Genomic DNA, 21,709 nt, shown 5'->3' with positions numbered 1-21,709 from the left:
TTTTGAGGCACTTAAAATTTGAGTGGCATTTTTGTAATAAAATCATGAAAATTATAATTTTTTTATTTTTCTTTTCCTTTACCTTTTCCCTCTTCTTACTTCACAGAACCCTGATTTTGCCGATACCACTTTTCCTTCTTCTTCCATCGATCGTTCCCGTAGCCTATAGCATCAGTCGATCATTCCCGCAGCACCAACCGTCCATTTCCCCACCACCAGCCGTGTAAAATACCAAAAAATTATAAGGGCTGATTTGTAATAATACAAATTATTGCCCTAAATGTTGGGGTTAATTATGAGGTAAATGGACTTTACCTCTAATGGGTTTAATTAACCTAAATGAATTAGATTAGTGGGCTAATTGATAATAAAGGTTAATGAATTAATGGTTAAAGACTTATTGGATTCAACCCACAACCCGTTAACCATAAAAACCCAACCCTACTGTAGCTTCTCATTAACGAAGGAAATCGCGAGTTCCCTCTCCCGATCGCGATTCCTTCGCGTGACCACACCTCCGCAGCCAAGCCGCCGGGAGCTTTCGTCACCCAACGCCATTGCCGAAGCGGAGGAATCGCCGGCGACCAAAGGCTGGATCCGTTGGGGATTGGCTTTCGCTGGAGGTGGCTGGAATCGCACGAGTGGTGGTGGTTCTGGCGACAGCGAATCGAAGAAGAGGAAGAAGATCGGTGAGTGGATAGCAAGCTTGGATTTCTAGGCTTTAGGGTTTCTTGATCTCATTTCTATGATTCTTCCGGATTTCAGAGTCGAATGTTGGAATTAGATTGATTCCCTGTGTCGGCCGCAAGGAGGAAGAAGGGGTAGAGGTGAAGATGGTTCTAGGGCACGGATCTGAGGTAAGCTTCCTTGTAAGGCAAATTCTTGGATTCGTGAGATTTCTTTGGATTTAGTTGGTTTCCTTGGGGTTTTGATCGGCAGATCAGAGGAACCTTCTGTGGGTTTCGGATGTGAGAAAGGAAGAAGGAGAACTTGGATCGGCAGAGAAGATTGGAACTAGAGCAAGAATAGCTGATCTTGAGGTGAGTCCTTGTTTTAAATCTAATGTTGCTATATGCGAATTAGATTGAATGCATTGATCAGAAACTAATTAGGTTGAATTAACTGTTGATTAACTATTGTTAGATCGGTTAATTGATCTGTTGGAATTATCCTTGAACTGATATGATCAGTTAAGTGGGGTTGCTATTGGAATGTCTGATACTCTTGATACACTGTTATCGAGTAACATCTATAAATATATGAATATTTCTTTTAAAAAGTATTATAGATACTTTTGGATGCTTTCTGATTAAGTCACAATCAATCTCTATATGTATTTTGTCCTCTTGTGGAACACTTTAAAAAGAAGGAAGCAGTATTCAAGAATTTTAATCATAATTTATGTTCTATCTTGTTCTTGTATGAGCAAAAGCTAGTAAGATTCACCGAGGCAGCAAAGCTCAAGAGACAACAAACACTCATATGAAGAGCAGCTGTTCATGGAAACTGAGACTGACTTGCTGATTCTACTTGTTCATAGATATCATAACTACACCGATTGGTCGATATTTGAGCAAATGCTCTCCAACTTGTTCTAAACGAAACACCCTGTAAAGTATGTTAATGTGTGTATAACTTTTGAAATTACATGATTCTTAATCGAGTTGATATAGTTACGTTTGTCATGCCTCAACATATAGCAGATAAGACACTTTTTCATGCCTCAAAATGAAATTTAAAAGGCATAATAAAACGTCTCAACATATAGCAGATGAGACACTTTTTCATGCCTCAAAAGAAAATTTAAGAGGCATAATAAAACGCCTCAACATATGATAGATGAGGCACTGTTTTGTGCCTCAAAAGAAAATTTAAGAGGCATAATAAAACGCCTCAACATATGATAGATGAGGCACTGTTTTGTGCTTCAAAATGTAATTTAAGAGGCATAATAAAATGCCTCAACATATTATATATGAGACACTATTTTGTGCCTCAACATGCATGTAATTAATTTAAGAGGCACAATAAATTACCTCAATATATGGCAGGTGAGGCACTATTTTGTGCCTCAAAATGTAATTTAAGAGACACAATAAATTGCCTTAATATATGGCAGGTGAGGCATTGTTTTGTGCCTCAAAATGAAATTTATGAGACAAAATAAAACGTCTCAACGTATAGCAGATGAGGCATGCACTTTTGGATGCCTTAAAATGAACTTTAAAAGACACAATAAAATGACTCAACATATAGCAGATGAGGCATTTTCTCGTGCCTCAAAAACACTTCAAGGAACATTTAGTAACGCCTCAACAAATATCTGTTGGGGCGCTAGTATTTGTTGACACCCGCTTGTACGGCGTTTTATCCTAACGCCTCAACAAATCAAAGTGTCACAACATAAATCTCTATTGAGGCACTTTTTGAGCGCCCCAACATACAATTTTTGTTGTAGTGTCTTACTTCCCCAAGATGGTCGCACGAGAAGGCCAGGAAGGGGAAAGCGTTGGAGGTGCTCGACGAAAGGCTCAATAGAGAGGGGGCGTCGCCGCCGGAGGCGGAGCTGCGTACGCTGGTCCACGTCGCACTGTGGTGCATCCGGGACAAGGCGAAGGAGCGGCCGAGCATGGCGCGGGTGGTGGACATGCTCGAGGGGCGTATCGACGTCGACGAGCCACCGCCGCAGAGCGAGATGCTGATCTACAACATCTTGGTGCACAGAGCGCTCGACGAGGAGGCTACCGACGACAGACGCGCCGCTGTCGCCGCCGCGGGACTGCTGGATTTGGGGCCGCCGTTGTCTATGTTAAGCAAATCTTATTTTGTCCCGGCTTGACAGGTTTAAGAATAACAAAAATGAATCTGTCAATCATATCCAATCTAATTGGATTCAGATCGGATTTGAATTAAAAATTTTGAATTGAATTAAATTCAGATCGATCGAGTTCGATTGATCGAATTGATTCAGATTTAAAATTTTAAAAAAATTAGGATTAATTTAAATTTTATTTTTTAAAATTAAGATATTTTAAGTAATCTTAGTACGATAATAATAAAATATTGAAAATTATTTTAAAAAGTAATTAAAAATTTTGTTCTAAATTATTCAGATTTTTTGAGTTGGTCAGCGTTCGTCAAATTACATATATATATTTGATATTCTGCGCGATCTACACTGCGCGATCCTATGTGCGACACAGCCGATCCATCGCCATTGCTACTGCCCTCACCGCTCCGTCCGACCACCGTCGGTCGCGGTCTGGGCCCGATCGACGTGCCGCTTGCCGGTACATCGGCCGGCATTAGATTCCACCGGGATTGTGGTCAGAATCCGGCGCAATTTGGTCGGAATGCGGCCGATAATGGATCGCGATCCTTCCTCGGTCGGTCTCGGACCGCGATTTGGTCAAAATCTGATCGCGATTTGGTCGGAAACCGACGCGTGCCACTACCAGCTATGTTATGGCCAAATTGCGCCGGATTTTGGCCATAATCCGATCGGAATCCGATGTGGCCGATGCGCCGGCGAGCGGCGCATCGATTGTGCCCGGGCCGACGGCCGATGGTGGGTGGACGATTCGACGAGGGCGGCCAGAAGCGGCGGGAGTCAAGGGGGCGGAACACTGTGCATTCCCATATTTGGATGGTCAGATTTGCTATACGATTGCTTAATGGACGATAGATCGCATGTCGCACATGGACGCGCACGAGAGAGTCACGCAAAATATCAAATTTGTATATATATATATATTATATTTTTAAAATTTATACAATCAAGTTATGAAAAAAATATAATAATAAAATTCGACATCCCAATAACTCCGCGTACCCAAATTTATCTCACAGTAACGCTATGATGCCCTAGGAGTGCCCAAGGGAATTCATCTCGATCTAACAGCTACGTCGACTTCAACAACACTAATTTTTTAAATAAAATATCCTTTGATATAAAAAAATAATTAGTCAGACAGACATTGTAAAGAACTCTTTGAAATCCAATTCTAAATTTTAAAGAACAGGACTACTACTAACTTATTCAAACTTGTGTAAATTAATGTAAGACAACACATGCATTTTCGGAAGCAAATTAAAAGGACTAATATTATTATTCATGCACATGACTGAACAAAATATCCATCTCACGATCGAATTCTGTGATCATTCTGAAGAATTCTGTGATCAAGGTCACAGTTTCACCCAAAAGAATCACCCCACTCGTCCTGGATGACTGCCTGTCCCTGAGAGAGGTTCTCGATCTGGAAGAGCGCGAGGGCGGCAGGGTTGACGCTTGCAAGCTATCGGCCTCGCCGGTGACTGCAGGTGAATGAAAGTAGTACTGTACGCTGAACATGTCTCCGAGATCTCGCTGTCGCTCCATACTCCTCCAAACTTCCTGACGTACAGGATCTGCCTCAGATGGTCGCGCAGATGGATGCTCTCTCCTTGCATGCTCCCTTAACTCCCCGTAAACTCCAGTAAACGAACATGATTCCAGAGAACAGCTACGAGACTTGGCATTCATGTACTTGCGAGCGGGCTCTATCACCGTCCAGCCAGTGACGCGCCCACGGCACAAGGGGCACAGTATGTCGGGCGGCGGTTGCACGTTGTCATCCTCCTCCGGCAACTTGTTAGAGAACGACTTCCGATACTGATCCAGACAGTTGGAATGGCGGTAGCTGGTGTCGCATATGAATGTGTGGCAACCCTTATCGCGCGAGGAACATTGAAGAAGAACGGCATTGTGAGGATGCTCCATGCAGATAGGGCAACGAACATCGCCCCATTTCTTATCATCATCCGAATCAGGTGCGCTTTGACAGAATAGGAAGTAGACGGGATTAATGGCGAAGCGCGATATCGGTGATCCATCGAACGAGACCTCCTCCTCCTCTCCTTCGGCATTATATAATTCAGTACGTACCTGTACAGAATCTCCACAGGAACACAAAGCACAATCAATCAATACACAAATTAAGTGATCTCCCCCGGCCCTTTCTAACCATAAGACTGCATGTGTAAACCCTAAAGCTAACTCCATAAATAACAAATAAATCACACAATTGAACTAACTCTATGGTTACAATTCGTGAGGTTATATGCATGGTTAAGGGCTAACAAACATGGCCAACCATTCCCCTTCATTCTTTTTCACAAGGACTCACTACGTTTCTTTTCTTCCTCCATCCATCCCGCATCACCAAGGTCAAAACTCACATATTTGATATTTTGCATCCACAAGGTAAATAATTAAATAAAGAGTACTTTGGCCTCCACAAATCCTCCACAAATTAAAACATCAAGATCCCATTAAAGAAGCCTTCGATCGAGAAACCAAACCACCAAGGAGAAACACAACCAGATCCCATGAAAACACAGAACGCAAAAACAGAAACAGTCAAAGGGGGCTGCATCACGGAAACCAGCGTCGGAAAAGATCTTACCTAGCAGAAGAGCTAAAGGCTTTCGATCCCTCTGCAATCTGTAAGCAAGAAAGGGAAGAAATCTCTTCTTCGACTTGGTTACGCCGCAGATGAGCGAACCCTAAATTCTCGACAAAAGTAATAACACCACGAGGCCAGCCATGTATATATATATATATATACAGATATAGAGATATAGATAGACATAGGGGTGAGTAAAAATTCAGTTAAACCGAATAAATTGATCAAATTGAACTGAATTTTTAATTCGGTTCAGTTATTTCAAAATTTTAGTTATTTTTTCTAAAAAATTTGATTAATACAGTTCGATTTCGATTTTAAAATTCTTTATTCGGTTAAACTGAATAAATTAAATTTAAAAAAATAATTTATAAATTTTAAATAAATAAATTTATAAATCCTTAATTCATTAGTAAAATATTCATAATATTTTTAAAAAATCGATTAATTTGGTTAATTCGATCGAAAATTGAATTAACCGATAAAATATCAGTTCGGTTTTTATTGAAAAATTTGGTCGGTTCGTTTGCTTTGAAAAAAATCAGTTTATTCGATTTTCGATGAATTCAGTTCGGTTTTGACCGAATACTCATCCTTAATATTAATATACTACTTTAATAGATCTATTCATTAAATATTTATTTAAAAAGTCAATATTAGCGAATAATTTAATACATAACTCTCATATATTTTTTTCATCTGGACGTTAAAATAATATATATAATTTTAGGATGAGAAATATATTGGATTGTTGTTTTATTTTTAATTTTTTTATAATAAAAAGAAGTCTTCCTTCCACAAAATCCACAATAAAGGGTGTTTGAGAAAAAAAAAATCAATTATTGGAGATGGTTGCTTCACATTCATTTTATTTATTTTTTAATTAATTATGTTTAAACTATTTATTTTTATGCCGCATAAATAACATCTTGCTTAATATCGCGTGTTGCTAAAGCAAATAAATTAAAATCGATCGCTACTTAGCGACGAAAATTAAATATCGATCGCTAAAACAGCAATCGAATTTATATTAGATAGCTAATTTTATAGTTGGACGGTATGCGGAGAATTTTAGCGAACCTTAGCGACCGAATCAAGATTTGATCGCTTATATTTTAGCGTCCGAATTACGTTTCTGTCGATAAAATAGCGACCGAAATTTGTATCAGTCGCTAAATAGCGACTGAATTAAATTTCGATCCATACACACCTTCTCGTGCACCGACGCCACCGCTGATGCCGACCTCGCCACCGTCAGTTTCTCTACGCACTTTCCCCACTTACTGCGTTTGTTACCAATCTAGATGGTTAGCTATACATCGTGCTTCAAATTCATCAGCTTTAGGTTCGGTCACTAATTTAGCGATCGATTTTTAACTTCGGTCGCTATATTAGCGACGGAATTATAATCGATCGCTATTTAACGACGAAAGTTAAACATCGATCGCTACTTAGCGATGGAAATTAAATATCGATCTCTAAAACAACGATCGAATTTATATTAGATCGCTAATTTTAGATTTGGATGACACGCGGAGAATTTTAGCGAACCTTAGCTACCGAATCAAGATTCAGTCGCTAAATATTAGCGATTGAACTACGTTTCGATCGCTATTCTATTTTATTCGCTAAATAGCGACTGAATTAAATTTCGGTCCATCCACACCTTCTTGTACACTCGCGCCACCGCCGACGCCGACCTCGCCACCGTCACTTTCTCCATGCATTTTCCCCACTTACTGTGTTTGTTACCAATCTAGATGATTAGCTATACATCGTGCTTCAAATTCATCAGCTTTAGGATCGATTGGTGAGAAAGTACCTAGTGAAGTACTTTTCTATGTCTTCTTGGGTCAGAGGATATCCCCTGGAGAAGGTGATGAAGATAGATCATTTATCCTTCGGCGTCGTCGACAGCTTCGCGACGGTGTCCACATAGAGCCTCGCCAGTGCCAGCGATAACGGAGGAGGTGACAGGTTCAGCCTGCAGGCTTCCGCCACCGCCGCATCGTACGAGGTCAAGGTGGCCTACAGGCCGTCGTTGAAGATTACCGGGCCGATGCGGATGAGGTTGTAGGCGAGACCCAAAACGGCGGAGTCGCGGTGGCAATGGAAGAAGCGGACACTACAAAAATAATCACAAATAGCGAAGGATTTAGCGACCGATTACAATTCGATCACTAATTTAGCGATCGATTTTTAACTTCGATTGCCATATTAGCAATGGAATTATAATCAGTCGTTATTTAACGACGGAAGTTAAACATCGGTCGCTACTTAGCGACAAAAATTAAATATCGATCGCTAAAACAGCGACCGAATTTATATTGGGTTGCTAACTTTAGAGTTGGACGGCACGTGGAGAATTTTAGCGAACCTTAGTGACCGAATCAAGATTCAATCACTAAATAGCGACTGAATTAAATTTCAGTCCATGCACACCTTCCCGTACATCATCGCCACCGCCGACGCCGACCTCGCCACCTTCACTTTCTCCACGCACTTTCCCCACTTACTGCGTTTGTTACCGATCTAGATGATTAGCTATACATCGTGCTTCAAATTCATCAACGTTAGGATCGATCTGTGAGAACGTACCTAGTGAAGTATTCTTCTATGTCTTCTTGGGTCAGAGGATATCACCTGAAGAAGGTGATGAAGATAGATCGTTCGTCCTCAGGCGTCGTCGATAGCTCCGCGACGGCGTCCACATAGGGCCTCGCCAGCACCAACAGTAACAGAGGAGGTGACAGGTTCACCCTGCGAGCTTCCGCTGCGCCGCGTCGTACGAGATCAAGGTGGCATGCAGGCCATCATCGAAGATTACTGGAACGATGCGAGGCCTAAAACGGTGGCGTCGCGGTGGCGATGGAAGAAGTAGAGACTGCGATCGAATTGGCGAGGCCCAATATTACGGTGGCATCGCGGTGGTGATGATTTATATTGGATCGCTAATTTTAAAATTGGACGGCACGCGGAGAATTTTAGCGAACCTTAGCGACCGAATCAAAATTCGATCGCTAATATTTAGCGACTGAACTACGTTTCGGTCGAATCAAAATAGCAATCGAAACGTAGTTTGGTCGCTAAGGTTAGTTAAAATTCTCCGCATGCCATCCAACTTTAAAATTAGGTGTCCAATATAAATTCGGTCGCTGTTTTAGCGACTGATATTTAATTTTCATAGCTAAGTAGAGATCGATGTTTAACTTCCGTCGCTAAATAGCGACCGATTATAATTCAGTCGCTAATATAGCGACGAAATTATAATCGATCGCTAAATTTATGATCGAAGTTAAAAATCGATCGCTAAATTACCGACCGAATTATAATCGATCGTTAAATCCATCGCTATTGGTGATTATTTTTGTAGTAAGAGCCCTCCCTTACCGCGAGGAGATATATTCCTTATCGTCGATGGGATATCTCCACAAATGCCTCTATAAAAGAACCCCACTTTCCGTGGGCCCAGATATGCATAGGCAAACACACGCCTTAGCCTTCCTTACAATCCATTTTTCTTGTTCTTCTTCTTCTCCATCTCTAGTCAACGACAGACTCATTTGAGCATCGGAGTGGTGAGCCAGGACACCCTGCCTTCATTCTAACATTCTTTTTCTTCTTTGAAGCTCTACAAGGGCACTGTCTTCTCCAGCTACTCATGGGCTTCATGCAACCCTGTCAACAACTATACTTAGCTGCGAGCTATCCTCAAGGCTTCCATGAGCTCGACAAGGTCAAGCCTAATTGTGAAGCCTCGACAAATTGCCTCGTAGACACACTGTATCCAATCTAATAAAACTTCACTTACCTTAGATGGTCCAGTATCGTTGGCACTTCAACGAAATACAAATAAATAAATCGGATACGCATCAGGTTCCCGAGTGGGAGGGCATAATCTAAGACAATGACGTCCCCGAGATTCGACTCGTGCTCGATCCAATAATTCTATCATCTAGAAATTAACTGTGCTTGGTACAAATAAATAAATTAGATGTTAGTACCGATGGAATTAAAATATCTCCACAATGACATGATATTGTCCACTTTGGGATTAAGCACTCATGGCTTTGTTCTTGGGCTTTACCCAAAAGGTCTCATGCCAATGGAGATGTTTTTCATCCTTTTAACCTCATGATCTTTTCCATGTGCTTTAGATATGAGACTATGTTTATACCCTTGCAACCCAACATTAGATACGCATCGGGTTCCCGGGTGGGAGGGCATAATCTAGGACAATGACATCTCCGAGATTCGACTCGTGCTCGATCCAATAATTCTATCATCTAGAAATCAACTATGCTAGGAACACCGCATCCAAGCTTAGCCTCCATTGCCTCGTGAGCTTGGGGATATCAAGTCAACCATGATCTCTATTAGTCAGCCAGAGCCCAAACAGCTGATTGTGAGAGTAGGCCAGTCTTTTTATAAGAATTTCCCCCCTCTTTTTTCTATTTCTTTTTTTTGTTTAATGACAATGTTAACTCAATTTTGAATATATTTAACTGATCTTTCAATAATATTAACTATATATATATAATGTTCTAATTAAATCTAATTATTTTAATATATTTTAGTAGATTTGTAGTTACTATATGACACATATACTTTATGGTAAACAGAGATGATCAGTTGAAAGTGGTCTTTGTTTCTTATGAAGGACACAAACACAAGTGCGGCTGCAATGGCTGCCCAGCCCGCGAAACGAAAGCAACGCCGATGACAGAAGTCTACGTCGACTGATCGGTGTTGACCAGCACAAACCATTGGCCCTGAGGGTCGCAGCTCGAGTCGGAGCTCAAGCACCGGCACGGGTTCGTCACCACCGTTCTCCCGTCGCCGCCGACTTCCAGGCACAGAGAAGTCCCGTCCTCCATCTGCGTCGACACGTGCAGTTGCGAGTCCGACAGCAGCGTCCACGTCGAGCTCGTCTCGCATTCCGCCAGCCGCACCTCCTTCCCCACCCCGCCGGCGGTCGCGCAGGAGGAACTCGAGCCGTTGTTCAGCGACAGTGTCCGGTGGCCGGGGTAGCTCCACCGGTCCGCGCACCGGCCGACGTCGGAGAGCACCAGCCGCTGGGAGGAATCGTCGGCGGAGACGCAGAGGCCAGTCAGGGGATGCAGGATCGTGAGGTGGCCGGGAAGCGTCGAGTTGGGGCCTCGGAAAGGCGGCTGAATCGACTGAAGCCTCGTCAGCTGAGGTTGACTTTTGACGCTGCTCCAGTCGAACGACATCAGGCCGTACATCTCGTCGTGGTCGGCGATACCTGATCGGAGATAGTAGCTCCCCGTCAGCGCCCAGAGCGCCCAGTCCATGTCCTGGGCGGCGGCGTACGCCAGCGCGCAGCTGAAGTAGCGGTTGTCGTTCGTGTTCGTGCCGCGCAGGTCGAGCCCGAACTCGCTCAGGATCAAGGGGAAGTTCCGGTCGAGCAGGAACCCCGCCTGCTGGTTCACTCTGCCGATGACGTGGCCGCAGACGTCGTTGGCGTTGCCATCGGCCCACTCCGAGCCGTCGGTGAACCCGTACCAGTGCACCTCGAAGACGAGCTTGTTGGCGGAGGCGAAGCCGACGCTGACGTCCCGGTCCGCCAGGAAGCTGAGGTCGCTGTCGAAGTTGAGCCCGGAGAGGATGACGAGCACGTCGCCGTTGGCGGCGTGCACCGCCTCTGCCCCCATTTGCATGTACCTGCAGGGAAACAAGGCGCGCGCGTCCATGAAACCGCCGGAGTTCTTCTCCCTTAACAACGTCGAGCTAGACTCACATGTACCAGTCGTCGACGTTCTGTCTCTCCCCTCTGAGCTCGTTCCTCAAGCTCATGCCGACCACATTCCTGTGCCCTTTGAATAGAGTCGCCATGTTCGTCAGGCCTTGAATCCACAAATCTGGATCGAAGAACTCGTCCCAGAAGAAGCCATTGCCTTCGCCGTGGCCGCAGCACCACCCCGGCGTGCTTATGTGATTGTCCAAGATCACCATCACATCGTTGGCCGCTAAGTTTTCCACCACCGCCTGCAATTTTCTTCTCGAGGATCAGAAGATTTCATATATACGATCTAATAATCTCTTGTCGATTATATATACCACGTATGCTTGGATGAGAGGAAGATCCAGCAGGTATCGGTTGTTGGCTTGGATTCCGGCGATGGCGTCGCCGAGGCCGAGGCCGTCGAAGGACTTCCGGACGGTACGGCTAGCGACAGATTTGTCGGTGGCGAGGAACAACGGCCAGGTCAGGCGGACGCAGTTGAAGCCCATGATCCGGATCATCTTCGAGATCCTGTCCAGCGGGCTCTTCGACAGGCCCTCCGCCAGCACCGGCTCCAGGTGCGACGGCCAGTTGACGCACGCCAGCTTCACCCGCTTGCCGGTCTCCACGTCCACGATCCACCGCGACGCCGTCCCCAGCGGTCCGGTGGCCGCCGCCGCCGCATGGTCGGCGAAGAACAGACAGAGGAGCAGCGGAAGGACGAGTAGTCGCCACATGTGGAGCCCGTTTCATGGCTGGAATATACCGGTCGCCGTCAAATTTCGGTGGAGCATATAAAGAGAGAGAAAGTGGACGTATCGTTCCATTTTGGGTAAAATTGCAGCAACTGGATGGGCCCGTACTAAACACATGCCATTTTGGGTAAAATTTATGAAGTTCCAGATGCAGGCCGAGAATCATTCTCGCAAAAATAAAGATTCCGTTGAAATGAATAATGAAAAGAATATTATTATGGTGCAATAAAAAAATAGTATGTGAATAATAATAACATTTAATATTATGCATAAATAAATAAAATGGATCCTTCTTCTAGTTTTAAGGGATTTATTTCTCATCGTTACTTTTTTGGATTGAATTTAAAATATTAATAGAGAAGATACGGACAGATAGAAAATTAACTAAAAGGAAAAAAAGTAAAGGAAAATAATTCATATCTGGAAAATAATTCACCTCTTACGTGACATTATTGACTCGGTCAATAAAGAATCCACGTAATGTTTTCTTAACTAGGTCACTAGATTTGTCACGTGACATTTTTTATTTTATAAAATCAAGTTAGAGAAAAGTAACGGAAAACTAAAATAAAAGACACGTTCGATCAACGATTATTATTTTAAAATCAATCATCATTTTCGATTAAATAATTCACTAAAACTCTCATCTCTAAAAACTTTTAGAGAAAGAAAAAAACACATACAAAAGATGAGGAAGATAGTGATAATCTACCATCTCCTTTAAGATACAATACAAGTAAATAGACATATTGGCAACTTAAGGATGAAATTTTGTTGTAGTTGTCGGAGAGCTTCTTGACATGTCAATAACAACACTTGTATAGACAGAACTATAGGAGAGAATTGATTGTCGAGAATTGATATTGAGATTATTTTGAGATTTCTTTTATAAGTTTCATTAAGTCGATTGATCTTGTACCGTCGACTGATCATTTCAGTCGACGCATTCCTTGTTTTTCATGTGCGCTTTGATTCGATCATATCATTTATGTTATATTTGCTCGTTCAGTCGACTAGTACTCTTTATTAGTTGACGGATCTCTAATATTTCCTTTAATGAAGAACAGTAGTAACGATAGTCCTGTTCTATATCTTTGGTCAATTCTAATTTTGCTGCTTTATAGAACCAAGTTAGTAGAACATGAATAGTAGTATAACGATGATCCTGCAAAATGGAGCTAGAACAATTTTTATAAATACATGAGTTATTCTGACAGTTAGATTGTCTGATCTTAATTTAAAAATCTTCATTGGTTTCTTGATCAACGCCTAAGGTTGTGCTGACTATGACACGTCAATCATAAGTAGTAATAGAAAACATTGTACTTTGATCGACTAAATACATTGATTTGGTCGATCATGCATGGTCGACTGGAAATTCATCCCATGTCAGAACAGAGAATAGTCCCACCTCTAAAAAAGTGAATGAAATTAGTTCCAATATAAATGAGAGATCGCATTGGAAACTTCACAGCTACGTGACGGTTCATATTGAATCATAACTTATAAATTATATTAATATGCATAGATGAGACACTTTTTCTTAAGTGCAAGTGGATGAAAATCTAGGACTCAAATTGTACTAGACTTAATTGACTTATGTGTGACTTCCAACACACATGCCTACTAATCGTTTATTGTCTTTTTGTTTTGGTTTCCATCAATACACAACACCATTTGGTTCAACAAGTTCATAATTTAGTCCAATAAAATGTAATTATTTAGTTAGAGCATATGTCATTCTTTGAGTATAACACACAACACATCAGTGTCTTGTAATAAAAAAACTATCAGGGTGCATTCTGATAAATGTCAAATATCCACGGGCGTCGTTTCATAAAATGGCCAATATTTTAAGCTGACTATCAAATTTTCCATTATTTATCGACTAAAATGAGAATGTCGCTTTTGGGCCGGGCCGAAGATCACATGAGTCGCACGTGGGATTCAAAAGGCCAACATGATCGAACGGCTGACGTCGCCCTATCACGAACAGGCTCCCTCAAAACGTGTCGCGAATCCCCTTCTTTTAAACTCGCGTTGCGCCTCCAGATCTCGCTCTCGCTCTCTGCACTTGCGGCGAATAGGCGATAGATCGAAGGAGGAAAGGCTGACGGCAATCGACGAAGGGAAAATCGCCGTCGAGGACGAAGAAGCGGTATCGGAGGAATTCGAGAGAGGAGGGATCGAAGCCGAAAGCAATCGCCATCGTTCTGTCTCTTTGCTCCCGGGATTCGGTGCTGCTGAGTCCAGTAGTGGGTTCTCGGATCGGTCGCCTCGTTCTTTCGTCAAGGGTGGCGGATCGGTCTTCTTGCATTTGAAGCGATGGCTTCTGTGTACCCGGCTCACGTTGATGCGGTTCAGGTAAATGAATCGAGGACATCCAGTGCGTTTGGGGTATAAAAGGGGCTACGAAGTGTTTCTCCCCTACTTCTTTGAGTCTCCGCTTGATTATTTTTCCCTTTGCCTTTTTTTCTACTCTTTTTTGTCGATACAGGTTGGCGCGTATTTTTTGAAGAATTACTACCCGATTCTTCAACAGAAGCCGGAGCTAGTGCACCAATTCTACACGGAATTGAGCTCCATGGTGCGATTTGATGGGACTGCAACAGAATCGGCAACCGGGATGATGGTACTTTTAGCGAATCTAAGTTATTTTCCTTTTTTTTTTGATAAATTTCGTTGTATATTTTATCTTGTACTTGACATCTTGAAATATTAATCTACCATTGTTAAAACAAAACAGATTATGAGCGTATTATCACGGGCTTATTTTTAGTGATCTGTGACAGTATGCAATGTTGCAAGTGTGTGTATTGTAATTGACTCAGTACCTTGGAATGCAAAAAAAACTTCCAGCAATGTGCAATTTTCCTATTAAAAACAAGTGCATTATCTTTCTACAACTAAAGACTGATTTTTGTGCAAAGTATCAGCACATATATACGCATAACCTCACGTATTTTCTGTTCGTGTTCAAGATAACAAAGTCTTGTAACCTTATCAAAACAGATGACCAGATTTGTGTATGCTAATATTTCTGATGTACCCAAACGGCCTATTTCTTTGTCCATGCTCCTCCCTTCATACTAATCAAAATGGTGATTGCAATTCTCTTTATATTGTGCAGAGTGAGGCTCAGGCATACAATCATGCATCATCTTCTATTTATTTCAATATTTTATATTCTTTTGAATGAAATGTTCTTCAAGATAAAGTTTTCTTTTTAAACAAAAGTTGCATTCTTTACATGTAGATATACATATGATCATCTTATCACTATTATCTCTGTGATTCACTTTCATATTGTGTTAAATAGTTAAGTTTATCAAATGAATTATTCCTACAATCTTTAGTATTAAGAGTTGTAGTTACTGACATATAATCATTAACCTCTGAGACTTTTAACCTCTTAGACTTTATTCATAAACAAAGCCGGCAGTACCTTGGACATTGTTGTATTTACACTTCTAGAATGTTAAGATATAAGATGATAATGCAACCAGAATGTTATGCAGAACACTAGCTATAGTTACCAAAATTTACAGGGAAATATAGGATAACAAGGAAACTGGCTTGAATCCTACATTGATTTTAGAACTCTTTATTGTTTTAGAATGCAACTTGATTACTTAAGACACTTAACTAAATTTATATCATGTTGATCTTTTGTCCTGAGAGTTTTCGCTAATTTATATTACTCTATTCCATTGATATTCTCACAGAAAGACATGACATGACATGATTGACACCAAGTCACGAACTGCAAGCCCTACTTCGCTTAACCAAACACTTTCTGTGTGGATACCATTCCAAATTATGAGTAATGAGAAAAATACAATTTTTGTGAACATTGGTTTCTATTAGGCCTGATATAATGGGATAAGAACTTCAAATCGACTATTGCATCCCAATCCAAAATAAAAGAAGTACATGCATCAATGCAAATTCTAAAAGAAACTTATTTTTCTTTTTTATGAATGAATTCAAGGATAAATTAAGGTTAAGGTTAATGATTAAGCTAATTGTCGCAAAGTTATTCATATCCCTAAGGACTTTCTTAGAGAGAACATCTTATTTCTAGTAGGGCAGTACATTTTATTTCTATACCTGTTTAACAAATACATTTGTTTTTAATAATCCTTGATATTTAAGTTTGGCTCATTTATTTGTTCAAGTTATAGAAGCAAAATGAATGTTTAACCTTTGGACATAGAAACTCCAGATGCATAAACCTTTATGCTTCTGCCTTCTTCCACCATACCTAGAAAAATGCTTTTGATTTAAAGCTTACTGTGATTTTTTTTTTAAATAAAAAATAAAAAAGGTCTCGATCCATATATTTCAGTCTATTTAGTGTTCTGGAATTTGGATAGACTTTTATTTCCAGATAGACTTTTATGCTGCTGTCTTTTCCTGTGTTTGCTATGTGGATTATGGCTTGGCTGTTCAAATGGCCTCCTACTTCATCTTCTTTCATGGTGATCTCTTGATGTAAATTGTAAACTACTGTTTTGAAAGTAATATTTTTGTAAAAAAATAATATTTCTAAAATAGTCATTATTTGTTTGTTGAGTTTTAAGTATATGTATCTTCATTCATTTTTTCCCTCAAGACTGATAGATCAGCAAGGTACTAAAATTGTGTTGCTAACATCATTACACTAACATTTTTGCAGCAAATTCATCATCTTGTCATGTGCCTGAATTTTAAGGGGATAGAGATTAAGTCAGCCCACTCCTTGGAGTCATGGAATGGTGGAGTTTTGGTGATGGTTTCTGGTTATGTGGAGCTGGAAGACTATAGCTTTAGGAGGAAATTTGTTCAAACCTTTTTTCTTGCTCCCCAAGAGGAAGGATATTTTGTTCTCAATGACATTTTTCACTTCCTTGAAGAGGAACAGATTCATCAGCACCCAGCAACCCTCATGCCTCAGGGTGAATTTGAGACCGATTTGAAGGAGTCCAGTCCTGCATCAGAAACAGGTAGATTTAAGTTTGAAAAATAGCATAAGTCATTTTTTTTCTCTTCAATGACATGTTATGGAAAAAATAGCTTATTTCATTAACAATCTTGTGGAATTTCTGAAAAGAATTAAAGTTTTTTTACCCTCAGTGCTTTCTGTATATGGGCACCTTTTCATTACAATTGTATACAACAGTTAGGTCTTAATTCCTGTTTAGGTTAAAATTGGGGAAAAAAAACCCTTAGGCAGCATGAAGTTGTTAACAAATTGGATCTGAGATTTTCTTTTTGTATTAATTTGATGACTTTAGTCCACTTGGAAAGCCTAGTTAGAAACAATAGGGCAGCGTAGCTATTAGGTGTCTTGTATGAGAGATTGAGAGGAAGCATCTGCACTTTGATTGAGGTAGTAGAGTTTACAGCTTTATTGTTGATATTATTTGAGGGAGTTGTAAGAACTCTCGCTAAACTCAAACTCTATTATTATTTATTTGCCTTCTTCATATGGTTCTCACCTTCTCGGTTTAAAAGAAAGAATCATAATGTTGTGGGAATACGCTAAAATTTTTAATTGAATTTCAATAGGCAAATGAACATATGAGTGAGGTCCTCCTATACTTTCTGCATCTTTGTTTTCACGTGGGAAACACTTCTGTCTGTTATGATATATTTTTAGGTCATAACAAGATTACCTCTATGCCTATCCATTTAACAATTTCTTTCTTAGTGTCAGTTCCTGACTACACTCCGGGAGAAGTTCAGGCTCAGGATATGGCACCTCCAATTTATGTGGAAGAAAATGTCGCTGCTGAGAAATACAACACTGTTGAAGCACCACAGCAACTTTCAGTTGCTGACGAAATATTAGATGAGCCTCAAGATACTGCTTCATACCCAGTTGCCTTGGAGAGTACGAGAGAGCCATCGCCTCCCACTGCTCCTGAAGAGCCTGCTGGAGAGCCAACTAAGCACACATATGCCTCCATTGTATGCTAAAATATTCGTTTTTATATTTTCTCGCATGGAATTCCATAGGTGGCTGATGTTATTTGTGTTCCAGCTTCTGGCTAAAGGCCAATCTGGTTTACCCACGCATCAACCGGCGGTTGCCAAGGCCTCTCAAATTACTTCAGAACGGGCTCATTCCTCACAACCAATTCTCCAGCAGCCACAGCCGGCTATCATTTCTGAGAAGTCTGGCTCTGAGTTAATTGAGGAGGTTTTACTAGTTGAAGATGAAGGTTTATCCTCTCATTTCTTTTGTATTTTCTTTTTGACAATTGCATCCACCCATTTTTTACTCTGCGAATGACAATTGCAACTGCTATGTGATGATTACTTGATATTGGGCTACATTCTTGTTTCCATCTCAGGTGATATAAAATCTGTCTATGTTGGAAATCTTCCTTCATCTATTTCAATTTCAGACCTTCAGCAAGTTTTCAAGCATTTTGGTAAATTGAGACCAGATGGTGTTTCTATTAGAAGCCGCAAGGTTGGTTGCGCTGAAGCTTGTTGCGCTACTTTGACTTCTATATATCTAGGTCACTAACTTAATATACATGAAAAATTTCAGGAATCTGATGTTTTTTATGCTTTCATTGAATACGAAGATGCCATCAGTGTACAGAATGCACTTAAGGTTTGCCATCTTCCTCTTAATTTACTATCAAACCAGGATCAAAATATTGACTGAACAAAATAGTATTTATGGGTCCATTGAAGTGTGCTTTTGTCTGGAATAGTTAGTAAATATTGTGGTGGAATGCAATAGTCTATACTAGTATGACCAGATGTTGTAATTCTGCCGTCTACTTTTGCATCTTGCATTCTTTTTTATTTCGGGCGGCCGGTTAGGTTCAACTTAGTTTTCAGCTATTAGTGTTTAAGATCCGTCTCCAAAATTATTACTTATTTGGCTTCTCATTTGCAGGCAACTCCAGTGCAGATAAATGGGAGGTTGATTCATGTTGAGGGAAGGAGACCTAACAGTGGTGTTTCACGTGGAAGTAAGTCTCAATGCAAATGTTTGAACGATTGAAATATTTCCCACTAATATGTGTCTGATATACCTATTTTCTAAACAACAAGAACTTCAAGTTCATTGCAAATTTTCAGAACCCAAGACACTTAAATGTTCTTGTACATCTCAAAGCAACTTACTTTTCCTTCCTTCTTTTCCTTCAGAGAGAGGCAGAGGTAGAGGATACCCCTCTGAGGCCTCAAGAGGGCGCGTCGGCGGCGGCCGGATTTTCAGCCGGGGCAGCAGGCCTCAAGACAGCGAGAGGGACTACACGAGTCGGTCCAGAGGAAATGGTTATCCCCAACGAGTTCAAGACAGGGGTTACTAGCTGCTCTAGCTCCAAAAGACGTTAGGTTCCCATTACATGGGAAATACTGCTTTGTCTCCAGGTGTATGTTTTCTTTTCAGCAATCCCAAGTATGCATGCTGCTTTTCTGGAGTGTAATTTATAATTCCTATTTTGCCGAATGACAGTTTCGATCGCATTGCATGTAGAAGAATCATCTTGTTTTTCTCCTCGATTGCTTAGGAATTAGGATGAACTGCTGCTTGGTTCTGTTCATTAGTTGCTCAATCTGCAAGAAACAGGCAACATCCTATTTAATGTGTCTTTCCATCATCCCTCACTGCGCTCCTCCACATCCCACTGATTGCAAATAAAGGCAGTGAAAGTGAAAGTGAAAGCGGTGAAAGTGAGAGTAGCAGGGCGAGAGGAAGAAGAGCCGATGGCCTGCTTTCTTCTCTACCGTCCTCCTCTTGCGCTTCCAGACTCTTCCGGATCATTCCGGGTCTTCGCGCTGTCCCTCGCCGCGCTTCTCGCCGTCGCCTTCCTCCCTCTTCCTTCCGTCGTCCCTGCGGATCTCTTCAGACTCGTCTACAAGGGCTGCTCCAATCAGACCGTCGGCGGCGGCTCCGCGGCGCTCGACGCTCTCGCCTCCAATCTGACCTCCCACGCCGACTCATCCAAGTTCTACCAGGCCGCTGCCTCCTCCGCCGACGGCGGGCCGTCTTTCCTTGGTTTGTTCCAGTGTCGCGGCGACCTCTCCGCCTCCGATTGCTCCGCCTGCGTCGCCCGCGTCCTCCCCATGTGGTCGTCTCTCTGCGGCTCCGACTCCGCCTCCGTCCGGGTTCAGCTCACTGGCTGCTACGCGCTCTACCAGGTCTCGGGATTCCCCCAGGTCCCCGGCACCGAGTTGCTGTACAAAGCGTGCGGATCCGGCGGCAGCGGCGTCGGCGGCGACGACTTCGAGGGCAGGCGGGACACGGCCTTCGCCCAGCTCCAGAGCGGCGTCGCGGGCGGAGGAGGGTTCTACGCCACCAGCTACGGATCCGTGTACGCGCTGGCGCAGTGCGAGGGCGACCTCGCCGCCAGTGACTGCAGCGACTGCGTGACGCAGGCGATCCAGAAGTCGAAGGCGGAGTGCGGCGGATCCGCCTCCGGCCAGGTCTACCTCAACAAGTGCTACATCAGCTACAGGTACTATGCCAATGGCGTCGCCACCAACGGCGACGGCGGCGGCGATGGAGGTAACTGCTTACTTTCATTAGCATTTCGAAACCTACCCTCGTTCGCTTCCATCACATTTCTTGCATACTTAGCACATACATACAATGGCGAGATCAAATTCTTCCATTAGCTTTTGTCTCCTGTTCTCCTGTTCTGTAGCTAAGAATTTAGGCATACAATTATTTCACCCTACATCATGAGACAAGATAGTTTGGTGAAAGAATTTCATGGACCAAGAAAGGTGAATTGGTGATGAACTGGATATTTGCTCTCACAATTTCCTTAGTTTGATTCTTCTGATACTAAAGAAAAAGTTTTCGTTATTCATTTGTAGTTGTATTTTTTTTTTCTTTTTCAAAAGAAAGCTGATGATCTTGATTCTTGAAGTTGGTATTGGAGTTCAGGTCAAACAGGGAAGACGGTGGCCATCGTTGTGGGAGCTACGGCAGGGGTGGGGTTCTTGATCATCTGCTTCTTGTTCGCTAGAAGTGTCATGAAAAAGAATGATGGCGACTGGTAAGAAACGTAGAGTTCTACAACAGCACTACACTTTTGTATGGCCACGCTTATCTTCGTTTTTTTAACGTCTTACGTTGCAGAGAGGAACACTCGGGCGGCCTGTTCTTTGTGGAGGAAAAAAATATGTAAGTGCGTGAAATAAATTTTGTTGATATATGATATCTGTATCATATTGTATTGATTTCATTATTTTGTTAGAATAATTTTACAAAGTTTTATATCCTTTATTTTTGGAATCATTAAGGTCCCACTTTATATTTTTATTAAAAGATTATCCCACCCTCGTACAATTATTCAACTACTCTACCATCTTTTTCTTATATTTTTTGTCTAAATTTTTAATCGGATGCACATTATAACAATTACGATTTTATAATTATTACAGCTGAATTGTCTTACAAATGTATCATAAATAAATAAATACTAGTTTTAATACAATCTTAGTCAGTGGAAAAGATATCAATTTAAATATTGAATTGTCAATTGAGAGAGATCTTAGATTCGGGAATCAAATTCAATTTAGGGGGATCATACTTTTTTGGATTAATAGAGTTCAATTGAATCATACTTTTTCACATGATTCATAGAGTTCCAACAATATAATCCACAACGATTCAATTTTATATTAAAAAATTTCATTTAAAAATCAAAGAATTATTATTGTCATATTTTAATATTTTAATGATTATAATTTTATAATGATTATAATTTTAATCATTAAAAAATATAATTGTTACTATTATAAAC

The 21,709-nt window shown here is 41.4% G+C and overlaps 4 protein-coding genes and 1 pseudogene across 6 annotated transcripts; 3 read left to right on the top strand and 2 right to left on the bottom strand.

The window, feature by feature from the left end:
* Positions 1 to 385: 385 nt before the first annotated feature.
* Positions 386 to 1,041, top strand: LOC141832522 (uncharacterized). The gene is made up of 3 exons (XM_074720019.1): positions 386 to 689; positions 766 to 857; positions 940 to 1,041. Exons 1-3 carry the CDS (start codon positions 386 to 388, stop codon positions 970 to 972), a joined length of 429 nt encoding a protein of 142 aa, XP_074576120.1. The 3' UTR covers positions 973 to 1,041.
* Positions 1,042 to 4,108: 3,067 nt separating this feature from the next.
* LOC141832521 (uncharacterized) lies at positions 4,109 to 4,908 on the bottom strand (annotated as a pseudogene).
* A 5,269-nt stretch (positions 4,909 to 10,177) lies between these two features.
* Positions 10,178 to 11,870, bottom strand: LOC141832520 (glycosyl hydrolase 5 family protein-like). The gene is made up of 3 exons (XM_074720018.1): positions 11,529 to 11,870; positions 11,209 to 11,456; positions 10,178 to 11,132 (listed from the first exon to the last, which is right to left on the bottom strand). The coding sequence occupies exons 1-3, from the start codon at positions 11,712 to 11,714 to the stop codon at positions 10,178 to 10,180; spliced, it is 1,389 nt and encodes a 462-aa protein (XP_074576119.1). The 5' UTR covers positions 11,715 to 11,870.
* A 2,138-nt stretch (positions 11,871 to 14,008) lies between these two features.
* On the top strand, positions 14,009 to 19,404 carry LOC141831775 (nuclear transport factor 2-like). 2 transcript variants are annotated; one of them, XM_074719180.1, is made up of 9 exons: positions 14,009 to 14,312; positions 14,446 to 14,580; positions 16,627 to 16,933; positions 17,647 to 17,900; positions 17,974 to 18,154; positions 18,287 to 18,408; positions 18,490 to 18,555; positions 18,847 to 18,922; positions 19,101 to 19,404. In XM_074719180.1, exons 1-9 carry the CDS (start codon positions 14,274 to 14,276, stop codon positions 19,262 to 19,264), a joined length of 1,344 nt encoding a protein of 447 aa, XP_074575281.1. In that variant the 5' UTR covers positions 14,009 to 14,273; the 3' UTR covers positions 19,265 to 19,404. The 2 variants fall into 2 exon arrangements, with proteins under 2 accessions (XP_074575281.1, XP_074575280.1); XM_074719179.1 differs by having other exon boundaries at positions 14,010 to 14,312; positions 17,641 to 17,900.
* Positions 19,405 to 19,502: 98 nt separating this feature from the next.
* LOC141831776 (plasmodesmata-located protein 2-like) lies at positions 19,503 to 21,109 on the top strand. 2 transcript variants are annotated; one of them, XM_074719182.1, is made up of 3 exons: positions 19,503 to 20,463; positions 20,848 to 20,959; positions 21,043 to 21,109. In XM_074719182.1, coding segments are annotated over exons 1-3 (915 nt in total). In that variant the 5' UTR covers positions 19,503 to 19,661; the 3' UTR covers positions 21,044 to 21,109. The 2 variants fall into 2 exon arrangements, with proteins under 2 accessions (XP_074575283.1, XP_074575282.1); XM_074719181.1 differs by lacking the exon at positions 21,043 to 21,109 and having other exon boundaries at positions 20,848 to 20,963.
* The last annotated feature ends 600 nt before the right edge of the window (positions 21,110 to 21,709 follow it).

Source organism: Curcuma longa, chromosome 7 (genome assembly GCF_044706935.1).
Source record: "Curcuma longa cultivar G26 ecotype Majalengka, Jawa Barat chromosome 7, ITB_CL_G26_1.1, whole genome shotgun sequence".
Classification (NCBI taxonomy): domain Eukaryota; kingdom Viridiplantae; phylum Streptophyta; class Magnoliopsida; order Zingiberales; family Zingiberaceae; genus Curcuma; species Curcuma longa.
The sequence above is the reverse complement of the archived record's forward strand: the minus strand, read 5'-3'. Positions and strand labels throughout refer to the sequence as shown.